Source organism: Apteryx mantelli, chromosome 15 (genome assembly GCF_036417845.1).
Source record: "Apteryx mantelli isolate bAptMan1 chromosome 15, bAptMan1.hap1, whole genome shotgun sequence".
Lineage (NCBI taxonomy): Eukaryota > Metazoa > Chordata > Aves > Apterygiformes > Apterygidae > Apteryx > Apteryx mantelli.
The window spans coordinates 11,310,261-11,337,991 of NC_089992.1; the positions used below are offsets into that span (position 1 = coordinate 11,310,261).

The following is a 27,731-nucleotide window of genomic DNA, read 5'->3' on the forward strand; positions in this document are numbered from 1 at the left end:
ATACATATCATTAATCATTTACCACACATTCCACTATGCAGAAATGTCACTTAGTTACCAACATATTCCAAGTGCTTTGGAAAAAAAATAATAAAAAAACCCCTAACACATGGCATTATCCATAAAAAAAACAAACTACAGACTCTCAAGCCCTAAGCATTGTTTTAGGCAAATTTTGTTCTCCAGCTTTCTGTATGTAAATTAATTGTCAAACAGTCCAAATTGAAGTCTTTTTTGCTAAACTTTTGAGTTGGAGAAACAAACAATTTTCTGGCATATTTGTATGAAATGTAATTATATCTGCAGATGAATCATCAGAGGAAAAAAATCATGAAAGGAAGGTAACTATCTGAAGTCTTACTTTTACCAAAAAGCACTATATTCACCTAACACTTAAAAAAGACATGCTTGCTTTCTCCATTTACAGAGGTGACCACAGGGTGTTTAGGACCACACAGTTATTTCAGAATTTAGCTCTGTAACCTATAAGATCTTAATAGGCAATCATTTACTTGCAACTATCAAGTAGCTTGAGCTAAAGAAAAAGCTAATTTTAAGCTTATAATTTTATATATTGTAACAACTCCACTGTATCATTTTCTTTAAAAAAAGATTTTTACTTAAAGTTCAGCATTCCCTGACAGTGTATCTAGAATACTAATACTAAAGTTAGGCCACCTGCAAACTTCTCAGAACCACATGCAGAAGCACAAGCCTGACATCAGCAGTAAACACAAAGATCAAAGTACTACAGTGTTAACATAATTACCTTTGTTTTACATTAAAAAAAAATTAAAGCATAGATAGGATAGATCTACCTGTGGACTGGAACCAGCCAGAACTTAAATGTGCTCAGCCCACAGCCATGACATCCTCTCCCACTCCCTCTCTAGCTCAGGACTTCTGCTGCTGCAACTCGATTTCACAGAGCTGGTTCCCAACCCTACCAGGTGTTATTCATCAACAAGTTCCAATCCATAACATACTCTTTTCTTAAAGGGTGCGCACATTCCTACACCTTCCAAATGCACTAGCAATCACATCGCTCCCTGCCATATGCTCGGTCTGTTTCCTCCTCAACTAGAGGCACCAGAGGGTGAGACAGAGTTCTTAAACTGAAGAAGGAGAAATGTTAGTAAGAGTACTGGATAAGAGGAAAGGGCTATGCTGCACAGGTGAGGTGGGTGTGTGGGAAATTAGGGAGACATTGTAAGGCATGGAGACTTCAAGCAGAGGCAAGCGGGGTACAGCTAAGAGAAGGGATTTTCAGCCTCAGAGCCACACCACACAACAATTTAGAACACACAACGCTGCCAAGTAGCATGGGAAGCTGGAGGAGCTCCAATCAGCAGAAGTGCTGGCTTTCTGTATGGTGGTGTGACAAAGATACCGAGCAGTGTGCAGTACTGCAGAATTGCAATTCTGGGTACAATGGGGGGAATGGAGGAGTTCAGACAACATATGTGTTAATGTGTGGACCACCAAAGGTATGAAGGCCAGGTGAGGTTTTCATAGAAATTAAAAGGTCTTCCTTCACACATCCTGTATGAAAAGGATCTCTTTCAGACTAAAACATATTCCTACGTGTCAGGATCTGAAGATTTGGTTTTCAGTTTCCTTTGCACCATTTATATTCTTCCTTTTCATACATTATTTATGACAGATAATTAAAACAGAACAGTCCATTTTACTTACCCCTTTTCTCTGCTGTGATAAAAAAAGGTTTGTGTTAGAATACAAACTCCCCAAGGAATCTTAAATCCAAATAAAAGCTTGACCTTGACTTAAAAATGCTACAGTTTAATATTGCAAAACCATTTAAAAAATAAAGATGTGTACTACAGAGTGCATTTTTCTAATTGTGTACTCATGATAAAGACAAGGACTCCACCTTGTGGCAAACAATCAGAATGTGCAATCTTTACAATAGGCTGCTGCCCTCTGAAACCAACTACTAAGAACAGGACTGAAAGACAGAACTGACAGCAAACTCAAATATAATAATCCAGAAAATTTTCTGAAATTGTTCTACCCTCAAATTCTTACTTAAGTATCTCTGCAATGGTCTTTAGCAACTGCTGAAACAGAAATACAAATGATACGTAACAAGAGATAAGAAATGCACCTGAAAGAAGAGAAATAACAGAAAAAAAAGCTAATTGTGACAGATAAGCATAAACACCTGAGAAAGGCATAATTTCAAGGACAATCCAAAATCTGGTACAGAAAAAGCAGATCACACTACTTCTGTAACCCAGAATTGTACTGAACAGAACTGGACAGCTGAAGCTGCTACCCTGTTGCCAGTTGTCTGTCTTATGCTTGTTATGAATGCCACTGTCCCTGGAGCTGGAAGGTCCAATCTACTTGTGAAACAGCTCTTGTACCCCTGCAGTTTTTAGCCTACTCTATTAAGGCCTATTAAATTTCACTAATTAACAAAACACTAAGTTCATCTTAATAGGCTAGGCTGGAAACTATAGTCAGCTTAGCAGCTGCTGTATAAAGTAGAGGTCCCTGCCTCAGGAGCAGGCACTTCCATAAATAGATGCCAAAGTCAGCAGTATTTTCAGCTGTCCAGTGTTAACACATAGTAAAACTGACAGATGTACAGTTGCTTGTCACACAAAAAATTAAAAAATATATAATAAATATGATGCTACTGACATTTTAATGTGTTACTGTCTTTCTATTACTTTATTACTTTAACTAAATCCTAGACTTACCCAAAACCCCAGCCATCAATTGCACTGGCAAACACCACATTTCCATAGTCTGGTGAGAAATAAAGATGGGAATCATCAGTATCTTCTAAGCCAGCACTCCAGTCATAAATTTGATCTCCTGGTGCAGAATCCGAAATACTTTCACTTTCTGTTTCTTTCTCAGCTCTTTCTTCTAGTACTTTAGAGGTAAAGAGTGTTCCAGTGACTGCATTGACCTATGGGACGGTATGTAAGAACATCCCAAAATTTACTCATTCCTTCACAACTCTTGCAACTAAAATGCAACTCAACCCAGTCCCACCAAAGTATAAAAAAGGAGATTTTTTTGTTTAACAAGTTAAGAAACCATCTTTAGGATTCATTATGCAACTTAAAACACAAGCCCTTCTGTATCTAATCCTGCTCATTTGAAAATAGGAGTTTGATGATATTAACTTTTCAGCTCAGAGGCAGCATACTTTCAGATCAAAGCCAGCCATATCAGGATTGACTCAGACATAGGTTATCATGTGTAATGTATTTTGTTTCTCCAAATAAGGAATGGTGACAAAAACTCATTACATCCAACGAACAAACAACAAACGAAGGCAAAGGGAAAACCATGTAGATAAGTGCTTACAGTAAGCTCTGAAAAGAAAGTTTAAAGGCAACTTAATTTACAACTTTAAAGATGAATTAATTTTATCCCTGAATAAACCCCCCAATGTCTTCCTGATGGCCTGTCAAGGTGCATTTGATACTCTTTTCACTACCATGCACATTCTGCATAAACTTCAGATGTTACAGTGCTTGGTCCCAGAAGGCAAGGAAAACTGGTTCTACTACACTAAATTTATTCCGGGTATAAGCCACTGAAAATTGCAATATCTCTCAATTGAGAGAAATGGGGAGAAAAAACAAAACAAAACAAAACCTGTTGTATGAACATCACAGTATAGCAAGAATACCTGTTCTAAGATATTCTTAAGATGCAAGTATGCTTCCTGAGGGGTGAACTTGAGTTCCACAATCAAACGATCAATCTTATTAATCACCAATACTGGACGGATATTTTCTAGCCATGCTTGTCGCAGAACTGCTTGAGTCTATTAAGAAGAAATAGTTTTTAAAAAATCCATTACAGAAGGCTTGATACTGCAAAAGGGGTGAAGCGTTAAAGTGAATGGCAGCATAATTCTAAAATGTAAATAAATGTACAATAAGGCTCTGGTTTGAAACGTCAACCAGTGATTTGACTCCCACAGTATGTAGTGTTAGTTATTACAGAACTCCACAGAAAGTATTTTTATGGCAAAAAAATCTCCCCCCGCCCCCTAAAACAGTTGCTAAAACCAAACCATGAAAAAATAAGCATAGCAATCACAATGCTTGTTTGCATAATTTTTCACTTTCAATTCCCTAAAAGCACATAAAGATATTATTTGATTCCTTTTCCCTTTAGACATTTATTTCTTCTCTGTACAAATATTCAGAATATCAGAAAAAAGATATACTCACTGCTTCAACACTACACCCACTCACCAACAAATGTTACTAAGTTTTTCAGTACAACTGAAAAACTAACTAACCTCTTTCATACCTATGTTATTTATGAAAAGTTTCACAAAACTTCTTAAACCAGCTTATCTTTCATTTCTAACAATATACTTAAGATACACATGCAACTCTGTTCTGCTTACTCTCTCTTCTCTATCCTCTTCATGTATTTAATACACTTTATTTCACCTGTGGACAGACTCCTTCAACAGCATCCACCACTATGATGCAACCATCACAGAGTCGGACAGCAGTAGATACTTCTGAAGAAAAATCCACGTGCCCTGGGGAGTCTATTAAATTAATCAGATACTCCTCATCACCTAAGATCAAACAATAAAGTACTATTACAAAACAGTTTTCAAAAGTACTTATTTCAGTCACTTGGTTATACTGTTTAAGCTAGTATTAATTTCTAAGGACCAAATTTGCAGTAGCAGTTATGCTTTAGAAAAATTCCACTAGGCCACAAATAATGTTAGGCGCATAACATCTGACTTGTATAGTATTTAGTTCACCCTTAATGCCAATCTGCATCTTCCAATGCCCAACACGAAAATAAACCCTATATTCCTGACAAAATACTGAATCTCCATTTCAACCAAAATTGTGATTTTTTTTTAAAAACGTGCTTCTGACTCCACCTTACTAAATTACCTTCAAGTTATCAAAAATGGAGACCTTTTTAATATTTTCTCCACTACTCCCCCCCAAAATTTTGCTTTTCAGAGACCCCAGGAAACGATTAATGAATTCACTGCATTTATCATCAGCCATAATCAAAATAAGATCAAATGACTTCCCTCTTTAAGAGGTTATACAAGCATCTAATTCACAAGATAATAGAAAAACAATAGACAAAGGTTCTAACTATTAACAGCAAGGCCATTTCAAAGGCAACAATAAAAACAGCCACTGTTGACAATGCTTACCTGGAACATCACCAGTTTTAACCTTTTTTTAAATTATTTTTTATAATCAGGCATTAGCTGAAATGGAAAGACTTATGATGGCTTTTCTGTTCATGTAATTGTTCTTACAGTTATTCTTTTTTTGCCTGCACAAGCCTGTTTGTAATGTATTTCATCATGTTTTTCATTTCCCTAGCTGAGGATAAGACTGGTGAGGAACAAGCAGTCAAGACAAAGATGAAACTGTAACTACACTTAAAAAAAAAAAAAAAAAAAAACTCTTAACAATTTACATCCAAGTATGACAAGCACCTTGACATAGTTGTACAGTGAAGCTAAGACCATAAAAAAATCATTTTAAAAATATTAGGTTTTGGAAGATCATATTGTTACATGAGATTATTTCAAGATTTAAGATCAAAATATAAAGGTTTAGACCTGAAATAAAAAAAGATAAAGACAACTATTCTAACTACTTCTACTTAGAAATATGAGCATTTGACTTATGTAAGCTCTGTTCCACAAAGTCAGCTAGTTACTGTGCTTTAAGTACACAACCAGGTACACTGAATTTATGAACCAGCAAGTCCACTAAGAAAACACAGCACTGGATCTTAAATTTTGAAATTCACAAAGCTGTGAAATGTAATAATCAAATACCAAAGAATACTATGCAGGGTACACACAAATACCCAGCAGGAAACTCCTGACTTGCTTATTTTAAATTTTGAAGATAGCTTCTCTAACACTGATATGGAACTTGACTGTCCTGGTTTTCAGTTAAAAAGACGCCTAGGTCTTTGCACTGTCACAGCCTAACACTGAAAAAATCTAAAAGCTGCATATAAAAAGATCTCAACAATGAAAAAACAGAAAGGGAACATAAGAAAAATCTTAAAGTTTGTACTTGCCAGCATCAATAACTTACCTTTTTCAAAATGCAATGAAATGGCACTAGATTTCATTGTTATTCCTCGGATCTGTTCATCTTCTCTACTGTCTAGGTATCTCAGCTGAGTACGAAAATAGAAGAAAAGGTGATAAATCGGTAGACTTATCTTCACAAATTACTTCTCAACTGTCAAAGAGTATAACTGAGGGAAAATAAGGTCTAGCAAGACTTGAAACTTCATTCCTTGATCATCACTGATTTACAAACCTAGTACATACACACCAGAATTTTGTTAAAAATTACAGTATTACTCTACCTTTCCTGCCAAGCGGCTGGAGATTATTCCATTGCTAGATATCAGACAATCAGCTAAAGTAGTCTTGCCTGAAAAGAAAAATAAATGACTTAAATATATACAATAGAGAAAGATAAGACAACATTATGAATGTTGACAACATCTAGTGTTCTAAGATACAAAAAATTAATAAAGGCTTTAAAAAGGCAAGAAAGTACAAACTAATTTAAAAAATAGAACCAAAAAAAACCAGGTCACTCAATTTCACCTATATTAGCTACTCATAATTTCCTTTTTGTAAAGTGGATACAACCTTATCTGCTATGACCAGAAAAGCAGTCAAAAAGACAAGCAGCACTTCAAAATCCTAATACATCATGTAATTAGGCAAACTAAAGATTAATACACTAAAAAAAGCATTTACTATTTCCACCTACATAATGAAGTTCTCTTAACTCAACATGCAACTATAACAACCCACCTTGCACACATGTATATTTAATTCATGTCAACATTAACCAAAATTAGCATTGTAGAAGTAGAAAAATTTTAAATGAACAAAATTTAACACTCTATGAAGTAATAAAAGATCATTTGTATCAGGATAGAAGTAATGTGCATATGGGAAATTTACTCCTTAGCAGCAGCAGCCCAATCACCTGGATTAAGGCAGTTTAGAGCTGAATCCATGAAAACCTGTTGCTTTAAAACAGAGCAATCAAAACATCGCACCCTCGTTCAAACTAATACACGTACAATTTTCCCTCAGTTCCTGCCACTAACCCCTGCCTTACCATGATCCACGTGTGCCAATATACAGATGTTCCTGATTCCGGAAGTCTTTTTCTGGAGGGCACTCATCTTCCCCACACTAGTGAGGACCATGGTTAGTCAGTTCTGCGAAGAGAGGAAAGTATCGTACTTAGGAAGCGACCTAAGAAACTGCAAATATTTTCCTCGATGACACAGGCTGTGATTAGAGCTACTCATGAGGCAAACCTCATCCTGACCCACGGAGCGTGTCACACGTCTCACCGGTCACACTCCACCTCGGACACCAGAAACTTATAAGAGACAGGGCATGGCGCTGTTTCTAACAGGAAACAGGGGTGTTTTTTTCCCCATAAACGCGGGGCCGTCACGGCTCCGCGCACGTGAGGGCGGCCCCGACACACACGACGCTTCGCTTCGCCCTCGCGCCGCGCCAAGCGGCCGCTGCCCGCCCCCAAATGAGCCCCCCCTCCCTCGGGCGGGCCGGGCCCCGCCCCGCCGCCGCCGCCGCCCTCACCCTGGGGCTGCCCCGGCCCTCGGCCGCTGCGGCTCCGCCGAGGCGCCGCCCCAGGTCCCGCGGCCCCGGGAGCCGCAGGCCGCCCCCAACGCTCTCACGACGGGGACGCCCGCAAGGGGCTCCCGGGCTGCGGGGGGGGCCGCAGCCGCTGGGCCCTCAGGGCCGCGCCAGCCCCGCCGCTGAGGCGACGGCGCCCCAAGCCCGCGCCGCCCGCGCGCCCCGCTCGGCGCACGCGCCCGCGCCCCCGCCGCCGCCGCCGCCCGCGCCAAAGCGCCCCCCGCCCCCTCCCGCCGCGGCCGCACGTGGGGGGGGGAAGGGAGCGCCCCCACCTGCGCCGCCGCGCGCCGCCCGCACCCGGAAGCCGGCGCCCGCTCCTGCCCCGCCCCCGCGCGTGACGTTGGGCGGAAGCGGCGGGAGGCCGCGCGCCGGGACGCCGCGGCCGTTGCTACGCGACGGGGCGCTGCCGTGGTTACCGCGCCGCGGTGAGGGGAGGCGGTGGCGGCGCCCGGCCGGACCGGGCCGCGCCGCGCCGCGCCGCGAGGATGAGGCCGCCGCGGTGCCTGTGCGAGATCTGCACCTGCGGGTAAGCGGCCCCCCGGCGTCCCTCGCCCCCTCCCCGCCCCTCCGGGCCCGCCCCGGGTCGCGGGGGACCCCGACGCCCGGCAGCGCTGCGGTGCGGTGCGGTGCGGTGCGGTGCGGTGCGAGCCCGCCCGCGGGGAGGAGGCCACGGTCCGCCGCTGCCTCAGCTCGGACCCCTGCCCGGGGGGTCCGCCCGGCTCCAGCAGCCGGGAGGCTCTTCCTGAAGAGCCTGTGGTAACGTAACGACCTTTCGCATCAGTGCTGGCCTCCAGCACCCAGGGTTAGTCATAGACAGCTGTATAGGGTCTCCTCTGTGGTATTTGTAAATTAAATTATTGCTACTAGGTGCCATCCAGGTGAACGAAAAGGCTGAGATTCCTATCAAAGGAAAAAACGTTTTTAAGAAAACTCACAGGGATTGCCATCACCGCCTCTTGGAGTACGGAGTCGGCTCTATTGCTGCCATGCACACCATGAACTGTAGGTTTCGTTCTGAGGCACACACAGCAGGCGAGGTAAAAGTGATGCAGGAGACCAGAGAGTCACTGAGGGCTTGGGAATTTGTACGCTCCAGTGATTCTCTGTCCTTGCAATATTCACAGCAGTAAAGTTAACAGGTTAAAATTCCCAAAGCCAATGTATCTCAGGACCAAGAAGCTAGAAACATCTTCCCTAGACACTCCTGTAGAGAGAGGCAAACTCCCTCCCTATGTTTCTGCGTGGAAAACCTGTCCCTCTGTTCATCAGCCACTGGTTTTTTGATCCGTGGCCATAGATATGAGAGGGGCAGTGCATAAACTTCTTTTGTTCTTCTTGGCCAAGATTATGGTTGTAGTTTGCCCCATAGATTTACTTCAAAAGTCCTAGATTAATCAAGAGTTAGAACACATTGTTTTCATGATTAAATATCAAATACGACTTTGGCTCAAGTATTGAGAGTGTCAGATAGGACAATCTGACAGCAGAAAGATAGGTACAGCCCAGTTGAACACTGTCAAATTAAATACTCAGTTTAATAATATTAATTACTGAGTAAAACACAAAACATGGTTTAAAATAAACATCATTGAAGGTTTTGCAGTAAATAAAATCTCAAGACAATATTGTTTTAAGAAGCATATTGTGTTTGCTTTGGTGTAGCTATAGTGTTTCTGTTTTTAGGGTAATACTGGTTGCTTGGCAGTGTTACCTGGATATTACAATGTATACATGTTCTAAAAGAGATTTCAAAGAGAAGAAAAAAACCTAGTATTTTGTAGAAGTTATCATTTAGCAATTTGCTGGAAATCCTCTTCCCTGTAATTCTGTAGAGATATAATTACTGTTTCATTCTAAATATTTAAAATAGAAGGAAGTAATCTTTCCTACCTGTCTTTTATTCACAAAAGGAAAAAAAAACACTCTGAAAAGTTTTACAAATACAAGGGGGGAAAGTCAGTATGACAGAACTTTATTTTGCTTTCCCTTTACAGGGAAATGACAAGAGCCTCCAAAATTCTAGAATAACTTCTTTTTTTTTTTTTTTTTTTTTTTGCATTGTGATATATAATCCACTCATTAAAATTACATGTGTCTGAGTGTTGTTTGTATTTACAGTCACAGTCTTGGGCTCTTATTAATTAAATAATTGTTACAATGTTTTTAAGAATGTATATTGAATAGATTCCTTCTCCTTAGGCTACATCACCTTCTGTGCCTATTAAGTGATCTTTTTCAAAATCAACAAATAACCGTAATGCTAAAACCACCAGAAGTCTATCCAGTGCTGAGGATGCTCACAGATCAGTTAACAAAGTGCACAATACTTCTCTAGTCCAATGCTGGAAATTTCTCCATATTTAATAACTGACATGATTTCTAGCCTTATGAGCCTAGGACTTTTGCACTCATATAAGATGCTGCCAAGGCGTACCAATGACCATTTCCAAGCTGCTATAGGAGAGAGATGTTTGGTTGGAGTTTTCTTCTATTGTTGTTTGTTTGTTTGTTTAAGAAAACCACAAAAATGTTGTCATAACTGCATTGTCCAGAGCAATAGCTGGATTCTATATTGTTTCTCAAGATATTTCAGAACCATTTCTCATTTTAAAAGTGGTATATTTTAAATGTGGGAATGCATGAGGTAGTCTTACTTGGGATAGTTCCATAAAGAAAAGGAAATATTTTTATTTTCTGATTTCCCATGGGTTGCAAATGTGCAAACTTAATACAAGAGAAAATTACCCCCTGCTAGCCATTACAGTAAAGCGTCAGATTACTGACTAAATAGAAATGTCTAATGCCAAATACAGGCTGCTAAATCTGACCTTCCAAGGAAGAATACAGCCTCTGAGGTAGAGGAACTCTCTATACCCAAGAATAATATCTGTCTACCATAAAAGATAATCATGACATTCAAAGGTGTAGAAGTCCTATCTGAGATACAAAAAAGAAAAAAACTACTTTATCTAACCTGTCAGCACTTCCTCACTTATTGCACTTGTTATCACTTTCATAAAAATCTAGATTCCTGAATTAATGTAAGCTAAAAGAAAAAGGAATATTTCTCTGAAATATAGGTTGTTTAAGCTTCCATACTGACCACATCTAAATACATGCAAACCCAGTAGAAAATGCTGAGTCTTCTATCAGCACTAGCAGAACAGAAAACTCTCAAAAATAGTGTCCAAACATAACTTCTGTCTGTCAGACCATGGTGTGTACACTAGCAATTAAAAAATGTCAAGATTTTTCTTGTTTTTTTTTTTTCTTTTTCATGATAAGCATTAAGCCTTTTCTCATCATTAATCTAGTTCTCTGGGAAGAAAATGCTCTGAGGGAAAATTTCAAGGAAGTGTCTTGTTGGCATTGTATGAAAAACAATCGTATGTATGCCAGATCCTCCATAAGTGAAATTCAGGATCATTCTGTTAAAATAATCAGAGCGATAGCATTTTACACCAGAGACCCAGTATACTGTCAATTTTATTTAGCTGAGATTCTGTTCAGACCTTATGCAAGCCATAAGAAAATTAGTTTCTCTCAAAGATGGGAAAGAATAATCATCCATCAAAGCAGACATCAGTCATTCATGGGAGGAGGTGTATTCTCACCAAATTCATTTGAATATCAGTAACTCTGGGATTGACATTAAGTACAAATAATGCACTTAAAATAATCAGTGATTCAAGGATTTCTAGCCAAATTATAAACAACATACTTCATTTATCAGAGCTGTAATCTGTCATCTCTGATGAATATGTTGAGAACCATTCTCTCTAGAGACCTGCGATGTTCTATGTGATCAATTTTAGAAAGTTATTATCTAAACAAAAACTTTTGGTTTTACTTTTGGATAATGTCCAAAAGTGAATTTATTGGTTAACAAACAAAGAAAATCTCTTCTTTAAGCCAGATTCACATTTATATTATGGTAATTTAGGCCCACTGAAAGGTCTTGCACACCACAGAGTAGGATGTAGAATTCTTGGTGTATATGAACATCAGGCTTTCTATAACTTGAAGACGATGTTTTGTATTTCATCTGGTAAATTCTGTGCTGCCATACTTAGTTTCAGGTGGGACTGTTCAGGAAGAAGCAAATTTGTGCATATTTAGATGCTAGAAATGACTGGACTCAAGGACATATTTGTCTCATCAAAATAATGAATTCTGTTGCAATTTGTCTTCTTTCCTTGGTGACATACATTAGACAGTTTTGCCAGGATTCAGCCCCATGTTGAATCCACCAAGAACTACAGATCTGCTCTGCAAGGAATTATTTTTCTGCTATCTGTTGTTTCTGCTTGTAGCGTAACAGCTCAGCAATATGGAGGATATTGTGACAACATTGCATAGGAAATGGTGAGAGTTAAGTGTTTGAAGGCCAGTAATACCAGGACAGCCATTTGGAGGAGGTGTTTTGTTTGGCAATTTATTTTCTGGATCAACTTATGGCAAAATAAAGATTGCCAGAATAATTTTTTTTGTGGATGAATATTCTCTTTGTTTCAAACTCTTTTGAGTTTTATGCCTAAAATCTGTGGAGAAAAGTAATTTGGTAGCCTATACTTTAACTAGCTTTCAAAACATATATTCAGTGTTTTTATTTTCTTCTTAGATGTTACTTTTAGACGTGAAACAAGACAGCATGTGCTGTTCATACTTACCTTAAAAATTATTACTAGGGTAATAGCTGAATTTCATGAAAAATACAGTGGCAGGCAGGCATTGTACTGGGAAACAGCATGATCTCACCTGCCTGTTTTCCCTGCCTTTCCTGTTCTTTCTCTCTTCTACCTTCTCGCTTTCCCTGCTATGTTCAGAGTAGGTCTCTCTGTTGTTACTTGACTATCCCTTGACTAGATGGAAAAGGAGCAAGCACTTGAGGCTCTGAAAGGCCGTGGCTTCTTAGGTAGAGCTCCTTCATTTCTGATTAGAACTACTGAGTTTGCAAGGTCATGCAGCCCAAATTAGTATCAGCTTTAAGGACCTTCAGTCCCAGATAACTTCTTTCAGTGGCTTTTTTTTTTCCTTCACTTTTCCTTCATATCCTCTTCTCTATTCAATTTTACTTTGCTTTGATTCATATTTTCCTTCTGCTTGGTATTCAGTGCTAGCTAAATTACTCTGCAGACCTTCAAGTCATTCTTTGGGTATCTAGCTTCCTGAAACTGGAATTTATTTGTACCTACTAATAACTGTACAGTTGTACCCTTCTCATTCTTTAGTTATGTCTGTGTTTCATGTACAGGCTTTTACAAGGTACATTTATTTTAAAAAGTTATACTTTATTTTTAGTTATTTCCCTTGTATCTGAACCAGCATTGCAAATTGCCAACTGCAAGTAGGAAGAACAACTTTCATTATATATTTCCTAAAAAGAGAGATTAAATAATAATCCTATGTTAGCTAAATTAAAAATTTTAAACTATGCTTGAAATTGAGAAAAAGATCCTGATTCTCATTTAAACTACCAGAGATGTAAATGCATATCATACAAATCAAAATGACTAACATTTTCTATGCTACTTTCAAAACATATACATATATATATACACTTGAATTGCATATTTATTTTACACAGCATGATGAGGTTTAAGTCATAAATTATTGTAAGTCATAATATGCCTTTTAACACTTATTAACACAATGGTATTATTAAAATAGGTATGAAAACCAAGTGTAACTGAAATAACACCTATTAACAAAAAAAGATGTTAATATGTTTAAACAAATATAATTTGGCAGATAGAGGATTTTAATCAGCACTAGGAAAAAAAAGGATTGGAAAGTCAGAAAGGGCCTTCAGAGCACTGGAACTGCAGATGAGATTTTTGCACCAATAAAATTTTAGTCAAAGAAGGTGAATCAAGAGCTGTAGTGAAAATAAGCGAGCAGATGTACAGAAATAAAAAGACAAGAGAAGAGGGAAGACAAAGTAAACAAGAGAGGATGTCAGAGGAGAAGTGAAGCGGGGCGGTTATTGACTATTCTTATAAATAAGAGTAATAATATCATTAAAGATTTAAAAAAATGAGAGGAAAGTGTATCTTCTTGGCAGCATTCCATAGAAGACCAAGATCAACTCCATCAATTCTTTGTATTCTGTACTAAGGGCTAACAGGATAGTGATACTGAGTACTACTCTGTTAGGGTACTGTGCTCTGTGACCTGTGCCAACACAGTATTTTGCCTTTTCCTCTATGACTCAGAAAAGATTTTAAACCCAAGCTACTCACAGTGTTCAACCTTCCCCACTTGTTATTTGCTCCCAGTAGATAGGAGATAGGTTTCCCCCTTAAATGAAGCTATTCAAAATGATCTTATCTGATGTGTTTTACCCAGGCGCCATCGCTGCCCTCACAAACCCACAAGGATTTATGATAATGGACAACAGCCGTGCCTCACGACAGAGTATGTGGAAAAATATCCCAAGTACAGCAACATCCCTCCTCCCCAGAGCCTTAAGCCGAAACAAGAGTACCAAGTGCATCGTGGGAAAATGGAAGGAATCACAACATTTAAGTAAACATTTTAAAGCAATGTGTTTTACACTTACTTTGTATTTTAAAGTTTCTCGTACTTCTCATTTAAGGGGAACTGGACATCGTATTGCAGTCATTTTTCAAAATGCAATCATTGTATCCTTTGCTCTCCTGAAATATTTAAAAGTACTAGTTTTGAATGTAAAAATACAGTTACCTCAAAAATGTCATCAAAGATAGTGAAGCACACACAAAATAAACTGTGTTCTTTACAGCATGCTTTAATCTGTAAAGAAGATCCAAAATTTATTTTTATCATTGTTGTCTTCCTGTTTTAGAAATCTAGGTCTCATTGATCCTGAAAAACAATGTGGCAAACTGGGGAACTTACTGTAGTACATTTGTGTAATCTGAGATAATAGGGAAAATGAAACCTCAAGAGAAAGAACGGGGATTTTTTGTTCCGAGTGCTCTAAATGATTAGGACTGGGAGAAAGCCCACTGCAAGGGTTCATTAGGTCTGGCCCTTCAGCACACAGACGCGGGCAGTGATCCTACAGTGAGTTCATTTAACTGACTCAGTAAATCTGCAGAGCACAGCTGTTGTAAAGAGGATGTGCTGGGGCCTGAAGGTCTTACCTGTAAGGAGCTCATTGTAATAGCAAGAACAAAGATATAAACAGGCCTATAAGCAAAGACCAGAAATTTCTGATAATAAGTTTACAAAATTGAAGAGCAGCTTTCAAGGAGTTAGAAAAAGACAGCACTCATTCAGCATTAATGGTAATAATGTGACAGGAACATAAACCTTTATTTTTTCAAATACTGCTTTTCCTTTAAGCTATATGAGCAGGAGATGAAACTTCTTTGTTTCTGTTTATGAAAAAAACAAAAAGGGACATACATACAAAGATCAAATGCCCTTCTGCAAAATTGTATGTTATGTACAGAGTGTACTGTTTAGAAACCTATATATATGTAATACACACCCATTTATGTAATATGCCCTTATAAAAATGATCCATGAGATCCATGGTGAAGTGCTCTTTCCATTCAAATTCAATTCTTCTTATGCAACTGTAAATTTTTGCCACTCATGGTAGTTTGATCTTTGCTCTGGCTTCTACTCTCTGGATCATTTATTTGTAAAATTAAAGAAACTTTTCTAGTCTCCTTTCAGATTTTTTAAGAATAGTTTTAAACTGAGAATGAGGGTAAAATGCTAGGAGTTTTGAAAAGTTATTTCATCATCTTTCCCTGAATAAAGAATATATCATGCATCAGAAACTCTATTTTATGCAGCATGGTTTTCTTGCCTTCTTGTTATCTTCTAATATGTGGCATCTAATTGACTTTTCAGAGTAAACATTTTAAGTCTCTGTTTTTCCATATAATAGAAAAATGACAAAAGTGACTCTATCAGAAAAAGAAGTTTTTAACCAGTGTTTCCTTTTCCCTCGATTCAGATCTGATTATTTACCATATGATATTGTGAAGCGACCTTTTCGGGTACCAGAACAATTTAAACCAAAGACCGGAGAGATAGAACTGGGAACAACATACCAGAAAGATTATAATGCTCATAAAATACAACCAGTGATATTAGTAAGACCGTTAGAGAGAAAACACACTACAGGAGGAAAACTGGATACCATACCAACTTATCAAGGTAATAATATATGCCTCCTGTACAAGGAGAAGATAGTATTCTGAATCACCTGCATGAGAGATGTGAAACTGGATTTCTTACTTTGGGCCGGAGAGATGAATAGAAAGCAGGTGATAATGCTTTTAGGTGTTCAGCACTCCAGTTGTTTTAGAGTTGATATTTACAGGTTTCTATAAGAGAAGCCTTCTCCAGGTTTCCTTGGCTAGAAGGAGAGAAAGTCTAATATACACTTGTTAGGCTATCTCAGGCATAAGTGGCACCAGCTAAGGAGGAGTCAGGAAACCCTGGAGGTTGTAATTAATCTGCAAATATATCTTCCAGATAGCTTTAGAAAAAAATCTATTATGTACAAGAAGCTTGAGTGAACTATGTGAAACTACCTCCTCTATTCTGTGGTCTGGGCAAACTTCAGCTGCTACTGCAAAAAAGTTTCTTATTTGTGTTTTTCCATAGTGTAGGTCAAAAGCCTGTGCTACATAGCTTGTATATGCTCCCATTAATGATCTGTTTGGACAAAATATATCTTTTCTAAGTCATTCTGTCAAGTGACCATGATATACTGTATACATGTACAAAATTTTTCACATAAATTTTTTTTTACTGAATTTGTTACATGTACTGCACCCTCCAGTTAAAAGTATATAAATGTAGATGATAATATATATTTTCTACTAGAGGTACCAACATGAAAAATCAAGATATGATTATGAGGGCTAGTGGTATAAGAAAAGATACATGAGTTAACAAGAACCGGATACGGCCATTAAAACAGGAAGTTAGAATCCTTGGTGCGAAGCGAGCAGAGGAGGGATTGCAGTGACAGATACAGAGTTAGAAGGATAGAATTTGGGAAAAAAAGGTCTCTTCAAAAAAATGGACTTATAATTCACCAGCTCTTTATGCTTATGCCTATATTAAATAGAAGTGCATTTAATAAATATTGTCTATTACTTCTAAAAGATATTTATAAAGAAATATGGATATATCTATTTAGCGTATGTGTAAGTACAAAGAAGCTAGTAAATAATGACTAATTTAGCCTAGTCTCAGCATACAACTAAGCATGTGACTGCTTTATTCAAGAGGTACCTTATCAGTTCAAAAGGGAGTTAGTATTAAGGACTGAAAAACCACTGAAGCTAAAGTACAGTGATTACAAAAAAGCAAACTGGTATGAACTGCCTGTGAAGAAGTTTAGGCTGGATACTAAGAGGTTTCTAACCCTAACAGAACAGTCTATTTAAAAAATAAAATAAAATAAATTTAGAAAAAAAAGAGGCAAAGAAAAAAATTCCTAACTAGCTTTAAGAGCATGCACTGCTGGTAAGGAGGAGAGGTAGTTGTCTCTACCAGTAGGGAACATGACCCAGTGACCTACAAGGTTCCTTTCAGTTCTATATACTTGACATACATTTCGAGGTAAAATATAAGATATTATATCTATAACCTGTATATGTCTATTTTGTGTATAAACACACATTTAATGTGGACATGGAACATTTTCTTTTCCCTCAAGGAATTAGTTGTAGTAGGGCATTAAGTAGAATTTTCTGTCTGTCCTTATCATTCCAGTAATAGCAAAAAGACAGATTTGCCATATCACAAACATGCAGATAACATTACCATTCTCATTTATATCCATTTTCTTTGGATTGGGAGGGTTAATACCAGAAAAAAAAATGGCTTAATTTTAAAGGAACACTCAACAGTAATAAAGCTTTATATTTTATATATATATATATTTATATATATATTTTGCCTTAAAGATGACTATAGGTTGTGGGAAGTTCAAAGAAGGGAACCTAATAAGGTGGACCACACATACCATCCACCTACAGAGAAGTTTGGAAATTCTACTACATTTCAAGATGACTTTGTTCCTAGGGAACTGAATCCCAGAAAAAGTTTTAAACCTCCTTGTGTGACCAAGCTTTCAGATGTACCTTTCGATGGTACTACTAGCCATCGCACGTCTTATATTGCTCATCAATTGGAACCAAAATTTGTAAGATCAAAAGAAGAATACAAGCCAAGCAACCAACCCTTTGAAGATCTCACAACCCACCGGAATGATTTTAGAGGGCTACCTGGGCAACTTGCAAAAAGCTGCAAGCCTGAAAATACTAAAGTTGGGTCCAACGCTCATTTTAATGGGCTCACTGAATTCCAGGATCGTTTTCAGCCATGGTCAGTCTCCTTGCCTGAGGTCCGCAAAACAAAAGAATACATTCCACCCCCAGGTAACATGGATTTCAACTCCACAAGCCATCTTGATTATGTTAAACACGAGATTTCTCCTGCTGTCCCCATAAGACCAGTTTCTAATGGAAGAAGAACCAATGCCCCTTTTCAAGGGAATACTACCACAAAAGAAGACTTTCAAGCTTGGGACAGCTGTCGGCAAGAAATTATTAAAAAGCATCAGGAAATTCCAAGACCCACAGGAAAATTTGATGATTTAACTACATTCAGATCTCATTACATACCACATCAGATAATTCCAGCTCAAAGTTTCAAACCTTTACGTGTTGTACTTCCTAATTCAGCTCGTTTTGAAGATGAAACTATGTATCGCACAGAATATACTCCAAAGAAACAAGAGATCTGCCCAGCAAATTATCCATCTCCTCCAGGATATGTCTATGTAAACACAGATTCTCATGGTCACAAATTCTTCCGCCAGCTTACCCCAGAATTTTCTGAATCAAATGGTAATCATATTCCAAAGGAAGTAGCTGTTGTGTCATAATATTTAAAAGTATTATTTCAAGCAGCCTTGCAAAACAACTGGAATCCTACAAGTTCATTTTTCCTTAGATAAAACTGAAAGCAAATCAAATAATGCACATTTTGATTTAAAAACATTAAAACTAATAGCTTAAAGAAAATCAAAACAAAAACAGAGAAGTTTATTACAAAACTGATAAAGATTAGCCAATTTTTGTAGGAATAATGAATCTTCCAGACATCTATTTTTTTTCTTTTTGATTGTTTCCTGGACTTTCCACTTTTCATTATGGTCCAGCTCAAACATGTACATTGTAGGGTTTTTTCCCAGATTTTCAGTAAATCAGATCAAATGATTATATTCATAGAATAATAAAAATATAACTTAAATACATTTTGATCATAGCTCCTTTTTCATAGTACAGCAAAAAGCTATAATTAATTAGCTCATCAGTACAACTTTTCATCTCATCAATACTTTGAGTAATCTGATAAGAGGATTTTTTTCTTGACATTTTGCTCTCCAAATCGTATTATAAGATAGCATCCCATGAAACCCAGATATTTCTAAAAACCTGTTTTTAGCTTTTTCATTATTATTTTTCTTTCATCCATCTGAAGAGTCGAAATGTCACACTGTAATTTCTGAGAGTGATTAACAAAAAGTAACTTTGCTCTTTTTCTGTACACATACTTGAAATCACTCAGATATAAAGCAGGTCATTAGACTTTGTTCCCCAATTTCCCAGATAGAGCATTTTTAGCTTGACTTCCAATGAAAACAAAGCCGATGCAAACACTAAGTATAGATGTGTTCTCACCATCTCAGTGTGAGTTTAATCAAATTCCACAAACACATTGCACAGATAATTGTTTTTCAAATTTTCTAATGCAGATGGTGAGGAAGATAGAATGGGGTTCAAAAATTAATGCCAGTCGACAGTAGCTTTTTATCCTGCTATCTGATTTCTAAAACTAAACAGCATTGCACCATTGCCAAAGTTCACTGCAAAGGCAGTCTGAAGGATGAAATGGCAGAAAACTAGAAAGGTATATGCAGAGATAACAGAAAATGTGAGTGGAGCTCAATTAAAAGAAACATCAAAGGAGTCTCACAAATCTCTAGACAGTCAGGATTCAGGCTGCCTGCCCTTCAAAGAATTGTTACAAAGAAAACAAATTGTTTATAGAAATTGTACATACAATGATTATGCTTCCATATGAGGGATTAAGTATTTTCTCCATGCATCTTTATGTTAATTATGGTAAATCTAGATAAACTGTTGTATTATGTTCAAGATTTAATTCAGTCCCTATAAACAGTCCTGTGATTAACGATATTATCATGTTCTATCTCAGTAGCGCAGTATGATTTTTTTTTTTGTATTGCATATCTTGTACTCATTGCTATAGGAAAATCATTTGGGTTCTGAAGAATTGTGTGTTGATACTTCATAAACCAAGTCACCAATAAAAGGACTAAAATCAATAGTGGAAAAATGGTGAAAGCAGGAACTGGATCATATGCAATGGAAGGAAGCTGAACTGAGTATATTAGCTCTGTGTAAGACATTGCAAGACACAGCTCCAGTCATTATTAGAGCATCAGTTACTTTTAGATGACTTGTGTCCTTGTACTGTGTCTTTGTGATATGATTTAATCAGTTGATGAAAACATCAATTCAATTAAACTTTTCTCCCTCTAAAGATTATTAATTTTCCCAATTATTAAAGACATGTTTTGGACAGGGCATGAGTAAGGAAAACAAAAAACTGTGACGCCCTAAGAGTAGGACAGGACAAGTCCAATTCATTGTCATCCTTCTGTATCATAGAGAAAACAAACTGCAGAATCCCTTTTCTTTATGAAGCTTGAGTCATCCTCTGTCGAGCCATCACTGAGGAGACAAAACTTCTCACAGTTGTACCCACCCGCTCCATGTCCTACACACAACCTTGGCATCTCATAAGAAGTTTACAAACACTCCTAATACCCTCCGTCTCCCTTTTCTACAAAGGCAGAAGGACTCAACATTGGGAAATGCAATCTGAATCCATGAAGTAACGTGCCTGTGTGTTATGCCGAAAATGGCTCCTCCTCTGGGTCCGAGAGCAAGCCCAGATGCTTTTTATAATTTTCACAGCTGTTTTCATAGTTCCCCAAGTCACTTTTTTTTTCTTTCCCTGTCTTAAGTAAGTTGAGGAAAGTAATTTGCTGCCACCTACCAGCACTGTGCAATAAATTTTGAGAGGAAGTGGAGGGCATTTTCAGATACATTTAACAGATCCTCTGCAGATGCGTTTGAGGATTTTTGCGGGGGAAGAAAAGGGTGGAGGGGGAGTTTATTCCCTTTCAATTTGCCCTTAATGTTTTTCCCTAAATTTACTAGTGAAAGAGAGCAGCCCTTATTACAGTATATTTGAAAGAGCCACACCCTAGAGATTATGCTTCCAGGAAAAGCATCAAATGATATTTTAAAGCTTCAGACAATATTCAATATTTAAGGTCACTTTTTTATAAGCAGCATATTATGGAACTGCAGACAAAATGAACAGCAGGTTAGAAAACTAATATTCCTCAAAATAACAGTGGTTAAAAAGAAGCATTTTATGATGTCACACTAAATGAAGATGCAACTGCGGGAAGTTATTCTTGGATTCAATTGCTATTCTAAAAGTGCTTTTCATACACTATACCAGACTTTACAGAAAGAATGAATTGATGACATAAAACCAAAAAAGAAAAAGACTCCTGCATCTGTGTCAGTGTTACCATTGAAACATCACCATTTCATTGCTAGACATTTAATTTCAGCTTAATACAAATATTTGAGGATTTCCTTGTTCATATGATTTATGGGACTCTCTAATGACTATTATACATATTGGATACTCTGAAACAAATTTCTTCATGCAGCTATTTGCCAGCCATCACTCAGTAAATATAAAAATACAGAGACAATCTGTTGGGTCTATACATACTCTGCTAGGTGCAGTACATGGAGGCCCAGCAAGGAAAGATAACTTTATTCCACCTTTTTGCATAATCCTGATTCTAGACTTCAATGAGTAAGAGTTGGCTTATTTGGATTTTAGCACAGAAAAATCTCCTCCCCACTTTTTCAGTCAGCTTACCTCTTATGTTGCCTCTTAATAGCAGTGCAAAGTAGACTGTAGTGAAGCTGAGAATCTGTCTGATAAGCTGTCAGAAATAAGAACTAGTCTTAGCTTTGAAAAATCTGGGATTATGGAAATAGTAGGTTCATAAATAACACTTGGGAGGGAAGCATAGCTACCATGAAAATCACAGTAATAAACAATCTGTGTAATCATGCTGTTGAATAATCAAAGTATAGTTTATTTCAGAAATATCAAAACTAAGTTTAAGAAAGCTAAATATTAAACATCTTCAGTTACTGGAGTAGCAATAAAATAAGCTACAGAGGAATGTCATGCCAATTGCAAAACAAACATTTACAGCACGGCTTCTGTATAGCATGCATACTTAACCAAAGACAAAATTAAAGCAACAAAAGAATGCTATGTGTTAACATTCAAAAACTTTAAATATAAAGGAAAAACATGAATAAGAAATTTTGGTAATAAGAAAAAATATATGTCCCAAAATCTTTATTAAACACTGTACAAAACAAAATATTGCACTTTTAAATCAGACAATAAATATCTACAAAAGTATCTTACAAATGTTTTTCTTTTAATTTAAAAAAAACTGCTTAAACAATCAAGACCCATTGCTGATTAAGAAGGTAATGATCAGGAATATCCTCTCCTTGCAGTCAGCCTTGGACACAATAGTCCACTTTAAACACTTTCTATACAGTAGTGCTAATCTAATTTTCAGTGATACAAACCCATTGTGTAGGAATACTGCTTCTAAAACTGTTCTTACAGCATACCCACTAATTACAATGCAATGTAGTTCAGTAACCTAACACAAAACCCAAGTCAAGATAAGGATTCAGGCCTCCAGCATGTGCAGTAGTGTGGAAACTACAAAAGAAAAAAACAACTACTATCTGCTACCTCCCTATGGGGTTCTCTGTACTTAAAGCCCTATGAGACAATCTGCAATACAGAAAACAATTTACCCAGGAATGTCATAATCAAAATTTATCAATTTTCAAAAGATTTGAATAGTTAATGGTCATGATGAAAAAAATCATCTTGACTGAAAACCGCTCAAAATAGGCTTTTCTTGCACTTGTTCATCTTCATAATTAATATTTCTTCCTTGGACTTTTTTCCCCATTAATGCAAAAACTAGTATTTATTCAAGGCAAAGTTTGACAGCACGTTCAGCCAGTTATCGGCTCTAGTTCCCCATTTGACCATGTGCAAGGGAATAGTGCTCACAAAGGTTTCATTCACAGCTCTGACAAGGAAGCCTTGTGTCTAATTTAAAATCAGTAGAGAAGTCCAATCATGCCAGAACTTTGATCGTACTTCAGTGACTGGAGCAGAAGAATAGAAACGATGGAAAATGACACCTCATTTATTCGAAACAGATCTATTGCTGTTTTGAAAATTGTACTGGCATCCACAATGCCTTTTATTGTATACGCATAAATACAAGTATGAAGAAAGAAATGTACTTCTGTGTATCCGTCTGACAGCTAATCTCAATAAAACGTATCCTGTGAGATTGACCCTTAAGCTCAAGCTGTTTATGAAAATGAAGTCACTGCCAAAAATTTTACAGCTACAAGCCACAGTGTCTATAAATTTAAGAATCATGTTAAATTTGATAAAATAATAAAAATGAGAACTACAGGTCAACAGTTGCAGCATTCTGAAATTCTTCAAAGGATTTTGTGACTTTGGCTTTCTCATAACTTAAGGACAGTATGCACTACCTGGTGCTTTTTAGATAATGCTTTTTCCCCCCAATAAAATTATAATGTGATGGCCTGTAAAATTTTACAGATGATGTGCCATGATATTATCTTCCTAATCCAGACACAAAAATGTTTAAAACATTAGAAGTTCCATTGCAAATAGTGGATAATAAAAGTTCCCAGAAAAAATACCCTGTCCAGCATATCAATCTACAATAGTGTTTTTTCATTAGCCCCATGTATCCATTTAACTGTTATGACTAATGTCTTATTTACAAGTATATACTTTGAGCAGGCTAGTTTAATGAACCTCTCTTCTCGTCTCTTCACTGCAGCATCATGAACTTTCCATAGAAGAGTTACACTTCCTGGCACGACTGACAACATCTTTGTCTGTAGATGTCTATCAAGCATAACTTTAGTTGCTTTACAAACGTACAGTAGTGAGTTGTATCCTTGCATTCGCCTTCTGAAAAATATATTTGAACATTAAAAGGCTTTATAATGGACAAAAGATACATAGTAGAATTAATAATCATAACCATAAACAACTGAAGGATTGCTGGTAGCTTGGTGATTATTTTATTTTTCATTTCAGACAACAGTGGACTCAAATCTAAACTAGGTCACAAATAAAAGGCATGATCTCACTGTATTCATTTACCTATTGCATATTTCAGAAAACTACCCCACCTTTCAGTAATTAGCAGCTCGCTCAGAGACTCATGAATGAGTCACAACTGGCACAGTCATGAAGGGAAGTTTGCATAAAACAATCTCCTAAAACTCCTGCCTTTAAAAAGTGCTTTTCAGGCTTTAATATCAAACTGGCCTACTCATGGAGAAAAATAACTCCAGGATTATGAAGCGCTCCTTGGAGAGGATAGTTTTACATTTGATGTACAATCAAATGCTTGCAAATTCATTAGTATACAACTGTGAATCTCTTTCCAATGTAACTGCTACAAACTATTCTCAGATATAAATAAATATTTACATACTGCCACAGGATGTGACATTGCAATGCTGCCAGGTCACTGGTCTCTTCCTCCATCCACAATGCTGATCAGCCACAGGTTTGTTGTTCTTTCTGTGCACGCAGTACACTCGTCGTGACTGAAATCCATTCCCACAGTCCACACTGCAAGGCCTCCAAGGGCCTGTACGCCAATAGACATCACATGCCTCTGAAGAGCAATTTCTTCTGACAGCAGATCTGTGGAGAAAAACAAATAGCAGTTTAATGTTTATTTCTGTGCTAAACCCTTATTCATAGAATCATAAAACCGTTGAGGTTGGAAGGGACCTCTGGAGATTGTCTAGTCTAAGCCCTCTGCTCAAAGCAGGGTCAGCTAGACCAGGTTGCCCAGGACCATGTCCAGTCAGGCTCTGAATATCTCCAAAGATGGAGACTTCACAGCCTCTCTGGGCAACCTGTCCCAGTGCTTGACAATCCTCACAGTAAAAAAAGTTTTTTCTTATGTTTAAGTTGAATTTCCTGTATTTCAATTTGTGCCCATTCATTATGCCTCACTCATGACAAAAGAAAAGGTGAGTCCCTGTTTATTTAAACAACTTCCTTAATCCTGGAATAGAAAAACTGTTTCACCTTTACAAAAAGTTTCAACAAGAAAACATAACTGTCAGCATTCCCTCTTCTCTCCACCAAAACAATCCTGAAATGTTACATACTGGATGCTGCAGGTGCTCTATTTATAACTGCTCTCCTGAACACAAAATAACATTTCTACGTCAACACTAAATCCCCTCAAACATTTGAAGCCAAAGTGAAATCCTGGCTCCCAGTAGTAAATGGGAGTTTGACCATTTATGTCAGTGGAGCCAAAATTTCATCCTATGTGCAGTGAAAATGCTTTAAAACGATCACAAAGAAGAAGCACTGTTATAAAGAGAAATATTAAAAGCTGGGTTCAGTAATCCAGAAATATGGTAACAATTTACATATGTGTACTTGCTACCCATATATTCCCTGCTCTTCACTGAGCTACCTATGCCTTTGGGTAGGTCTGGAATAGTGTCTTGCACCCCTACACCTTCATGTTCAGTTTGAATTCCTCTTTAATTCAACCCTTTTTGAGATTATAGTGTTTTATACAGATGGCCATTCACTTATGAGCTCTAGCATAGTCCCAAATGAATCTGCTGATTAAGATTCTGAGGAGATGTAAAGTCCATAATTTTCATATTGGAAGGGGTTATTTACAGGTAGGAGAAAAATTCACAAAGTGCTTAAAAAGAATGTGTACCTTGAGGAAAAAAAACCTCACACCTTCTCATTCATTCAGTTTTTCATTTGTTTTGCCCACATATATACCTCGAGAGGCAGAAGAATGAAGTCTATACAGAGAAATATACCCTATGAGGCCCAGGAAAACTCTTAATTTATAAAACTTGGTCTGCAGTAGACTATAATAAAAGTGTTGTCAGAAGAGATCTAGATCAGCAATAAGAAGAAAGTTAAGACAGATCACTAGAGTTTTTACTTTCTTTGGCCCTGGGAATCAAGACACCATCATTCTGTTCCCAGCTTTGCTATTAGCATAGTGGAGGACGCTGATCAACTCCATTGTCCTCCTTGGGTTCCTGAATTCATCCAGTGTATAAAAGCGATGATAGACACTACCTCCTTTCTTTGAGTTTGATTCCTAAGAAGGATTTGCATATTTATACTGGCTGGACAATACGGTGTCTTTACTTTGATCATCTAAAGAATCTAACTTGGCTTGATTATGTTTGCATGCTTTAAACTGAATACCTCTTTCCTTCATCACAAGAAGAGTTTGGCACCACAGATCCATTACGAAGCTGACATATAAAGTGACGATGGTGTAAACCTACAGCACGGCCTACACAGCGACCAGAACACTGAAAAATGGGGAGAAGGGGCGAGGGGAAAGAAAAAGAAACAAAAGTGAATATCAACAGAATCTCCCTTCTAGGCAGTTAGTTACACAACCAGGCGTCACCCTTGATTTGTATCTCTCCCTCTTCAATCCCCATCACACCTCAGTTCAGACAAGGCCTAAGCTGTCCAGTTCTCTGTGTGTGATTTCTCACACCCATTCATAAAGCTAAATCTATTGTCTACACACTAATCATTTCACATCTCTATTGTTATAACATTCTTTCCCTAGCTCTGACAAACACAAACTTGCCATGCTAACAGCCATATCTGGAACGCTGCTCTACTAATTCTCTTAATTCAGTACTTTGCTCATTAAATAGTAAATGCTGTGTAATTACAAAAATCCTGTCAAAATGAACACAAGTTTTTTGCAGAAATGAAGATGCAGGACATAAGAAAGCAAAATTCTGTGTATTAAATATTTGGCAGCTGCTTTTGAAGCACATTTATATATTTTTCTTGGGCGACTTCACAAGTACAGCTATGCAAACTTGGTTCTTATAAGGCTGCAGTAAAAGCAATACACCAGCACAAAAGAATGGAATACCTAGTAATGAATTAGGTTATAAAATATACTGAATTAGATCAGACATCACAAAATTAAGAAATCAGGATTTGTAATTCACTGTTCTGAAAGGTGATTTTAACTAGTGTCACATAGCTCTTCCTACGTACGTGAGAACACACATGTTCAGACAATGACATGATGATACTAATATGTTTTTATAATACAAAGAGGTTCCAGATGAACTCTGCAACTTACCTGCCCTTTGGTCTGTATCGTCCGCTCTGTACATGAATAAATCATACAGGGTTTCCTTCCCAGAGGACGATCTCTGTGTATACAAGCATCTGGTAATAGCGTCAGCACACTGCCACTGGCTTTTGTTTGTTGGCAAGTTACTTGTCGAAAGTGAAATCCACTGCCACAAGACGCAGAGCACTCAGACCATGGGCTAGTGACCCACCTACAGGATGCAGAAAAACAAATTCATTGCAAGTATGCAAGCAGTGTAAGCTTGCTGGTAGTTTGCAGCAATCTGCAAATAGAAATCAAAGCAGCTTTAATTTGGGTTATTATAAGTTTTAGGTGGATGTCTAAAGTCAAGAATTTGATGTGAGAAAAGGAGAACGAGCTTTTCAGCTGTTACACAGGATCTTACAAATTTGGTAAACCAAAGCCTTCTAAGATATAGTGTAACTCAATGTATGCTGACTGAATTTACACTAGTTGTTACCCAAAAGATTATACTAGGTAAACCCTATAGTCTCTGCTGGATTTAACAGCAGTTCCATAACTTATAAAATGAATGGTACTGACTCACTTGGCATTAAGGTAACGTGTCGTAATGCATCCAAA

The 27,731-nt window shown here is 37.5% G+C and overlaps 3 protein-coding genes across 7 annotated transcripts in view; 1 reads left to right on the top strand and 2 right to left on the bottom strand.

Moving 5' to 3' along the window:
* Positions 1-8,013, bottom strand: part of EFL1 (elongation factor like GTPase 1) — a 107,115-nt gene extending 99,102 nt beyond the window's left edge. For all 5 annotated transcript variants that reach the window (XR_010885750.1, XR_010885751.1, XM_067305760.1 and 2 more), the window contains exons 1-7: positions 7,978-8,013; positions 7,155-7,257; positions 6,382-6,449; positions 6,102-6,186; positions 4,452-4,585; positions 3,674-3,811; positions 2,727-2,941 (exon numbers count right to left, since the gene is read on the bottom strand). Coding sequence is in view for 3 of the 5 variants with exons in the window: in XM_067305760.1 (XP_067161861.1) it covers positions 2,727-2,941; positions 3,674-3,811; positions 4,452-4,585; positions 6,102-6,186; positions 6,382-6,449; positions 7,155-7,245 (731 nt within the window). In the remaining 2 variants the exon portion in view is untranslated. The remainder of the gene's footprint in view (positions 1-2,726; positions 2,942-3,673; positions 3,812-4,451; positions 4,586-6,101; positions 6,187-6,381; positions 6,450-7,154; positions 7,258-7,977) is intronic.
* A 151-nt stretch (positions 8,014-8,164) lies between these two features.
* Positions 8,165-18,611, top strand: SAXO2 (stabilizer of axonemal microtubules 2). Its single transcript, XM_067305610.1, has 4 exons — positions 8,165-8,231; positions 14,054-14,233; positions 15,660-15,862; positions 17,629-18,611. Exons 1-4 carry the CDS (start codon positions 8,191-8,193, stop codon positions 18,609-18,611), a joined length of 1,407 nt encoding a protein of 468 aa, XP_067161711.1. The 5' UTR covers positions 8,165-8,190.
* Positions 18,612-21,924: 3,313 nt separating this feature from the next.
* ADAMTSL3 (ADAMTS like 3) overlaps positions 21,925-27,731 on the bottom strand; it is a 199,680-nt gene continuing 193,873 nt past the window's right edge. The window contains exons 28-31 of the mRNA XM_013957291.2: positions 27,135-27,339; positions 26,222-26,331; positions 24,447-24,661; positions 21,925-23,914 (exon numbers count right to left, since the gene is read on the bottom strand). Coding sequence (XP_013812745.2) covers positions 23,805-23,914; positions 24,447-24,661; positions 26,222-26,331; positions 27,135-27,339 — 640 coding nt within the window. The 3' untranslated portion in view covers positions 21,925-23,804. The remainder of the gene's footprint in view (positions 23,915-24,446; positions 24,662-26,221; positions 26,332-27,134; positions 27,340-27,731) is intronic.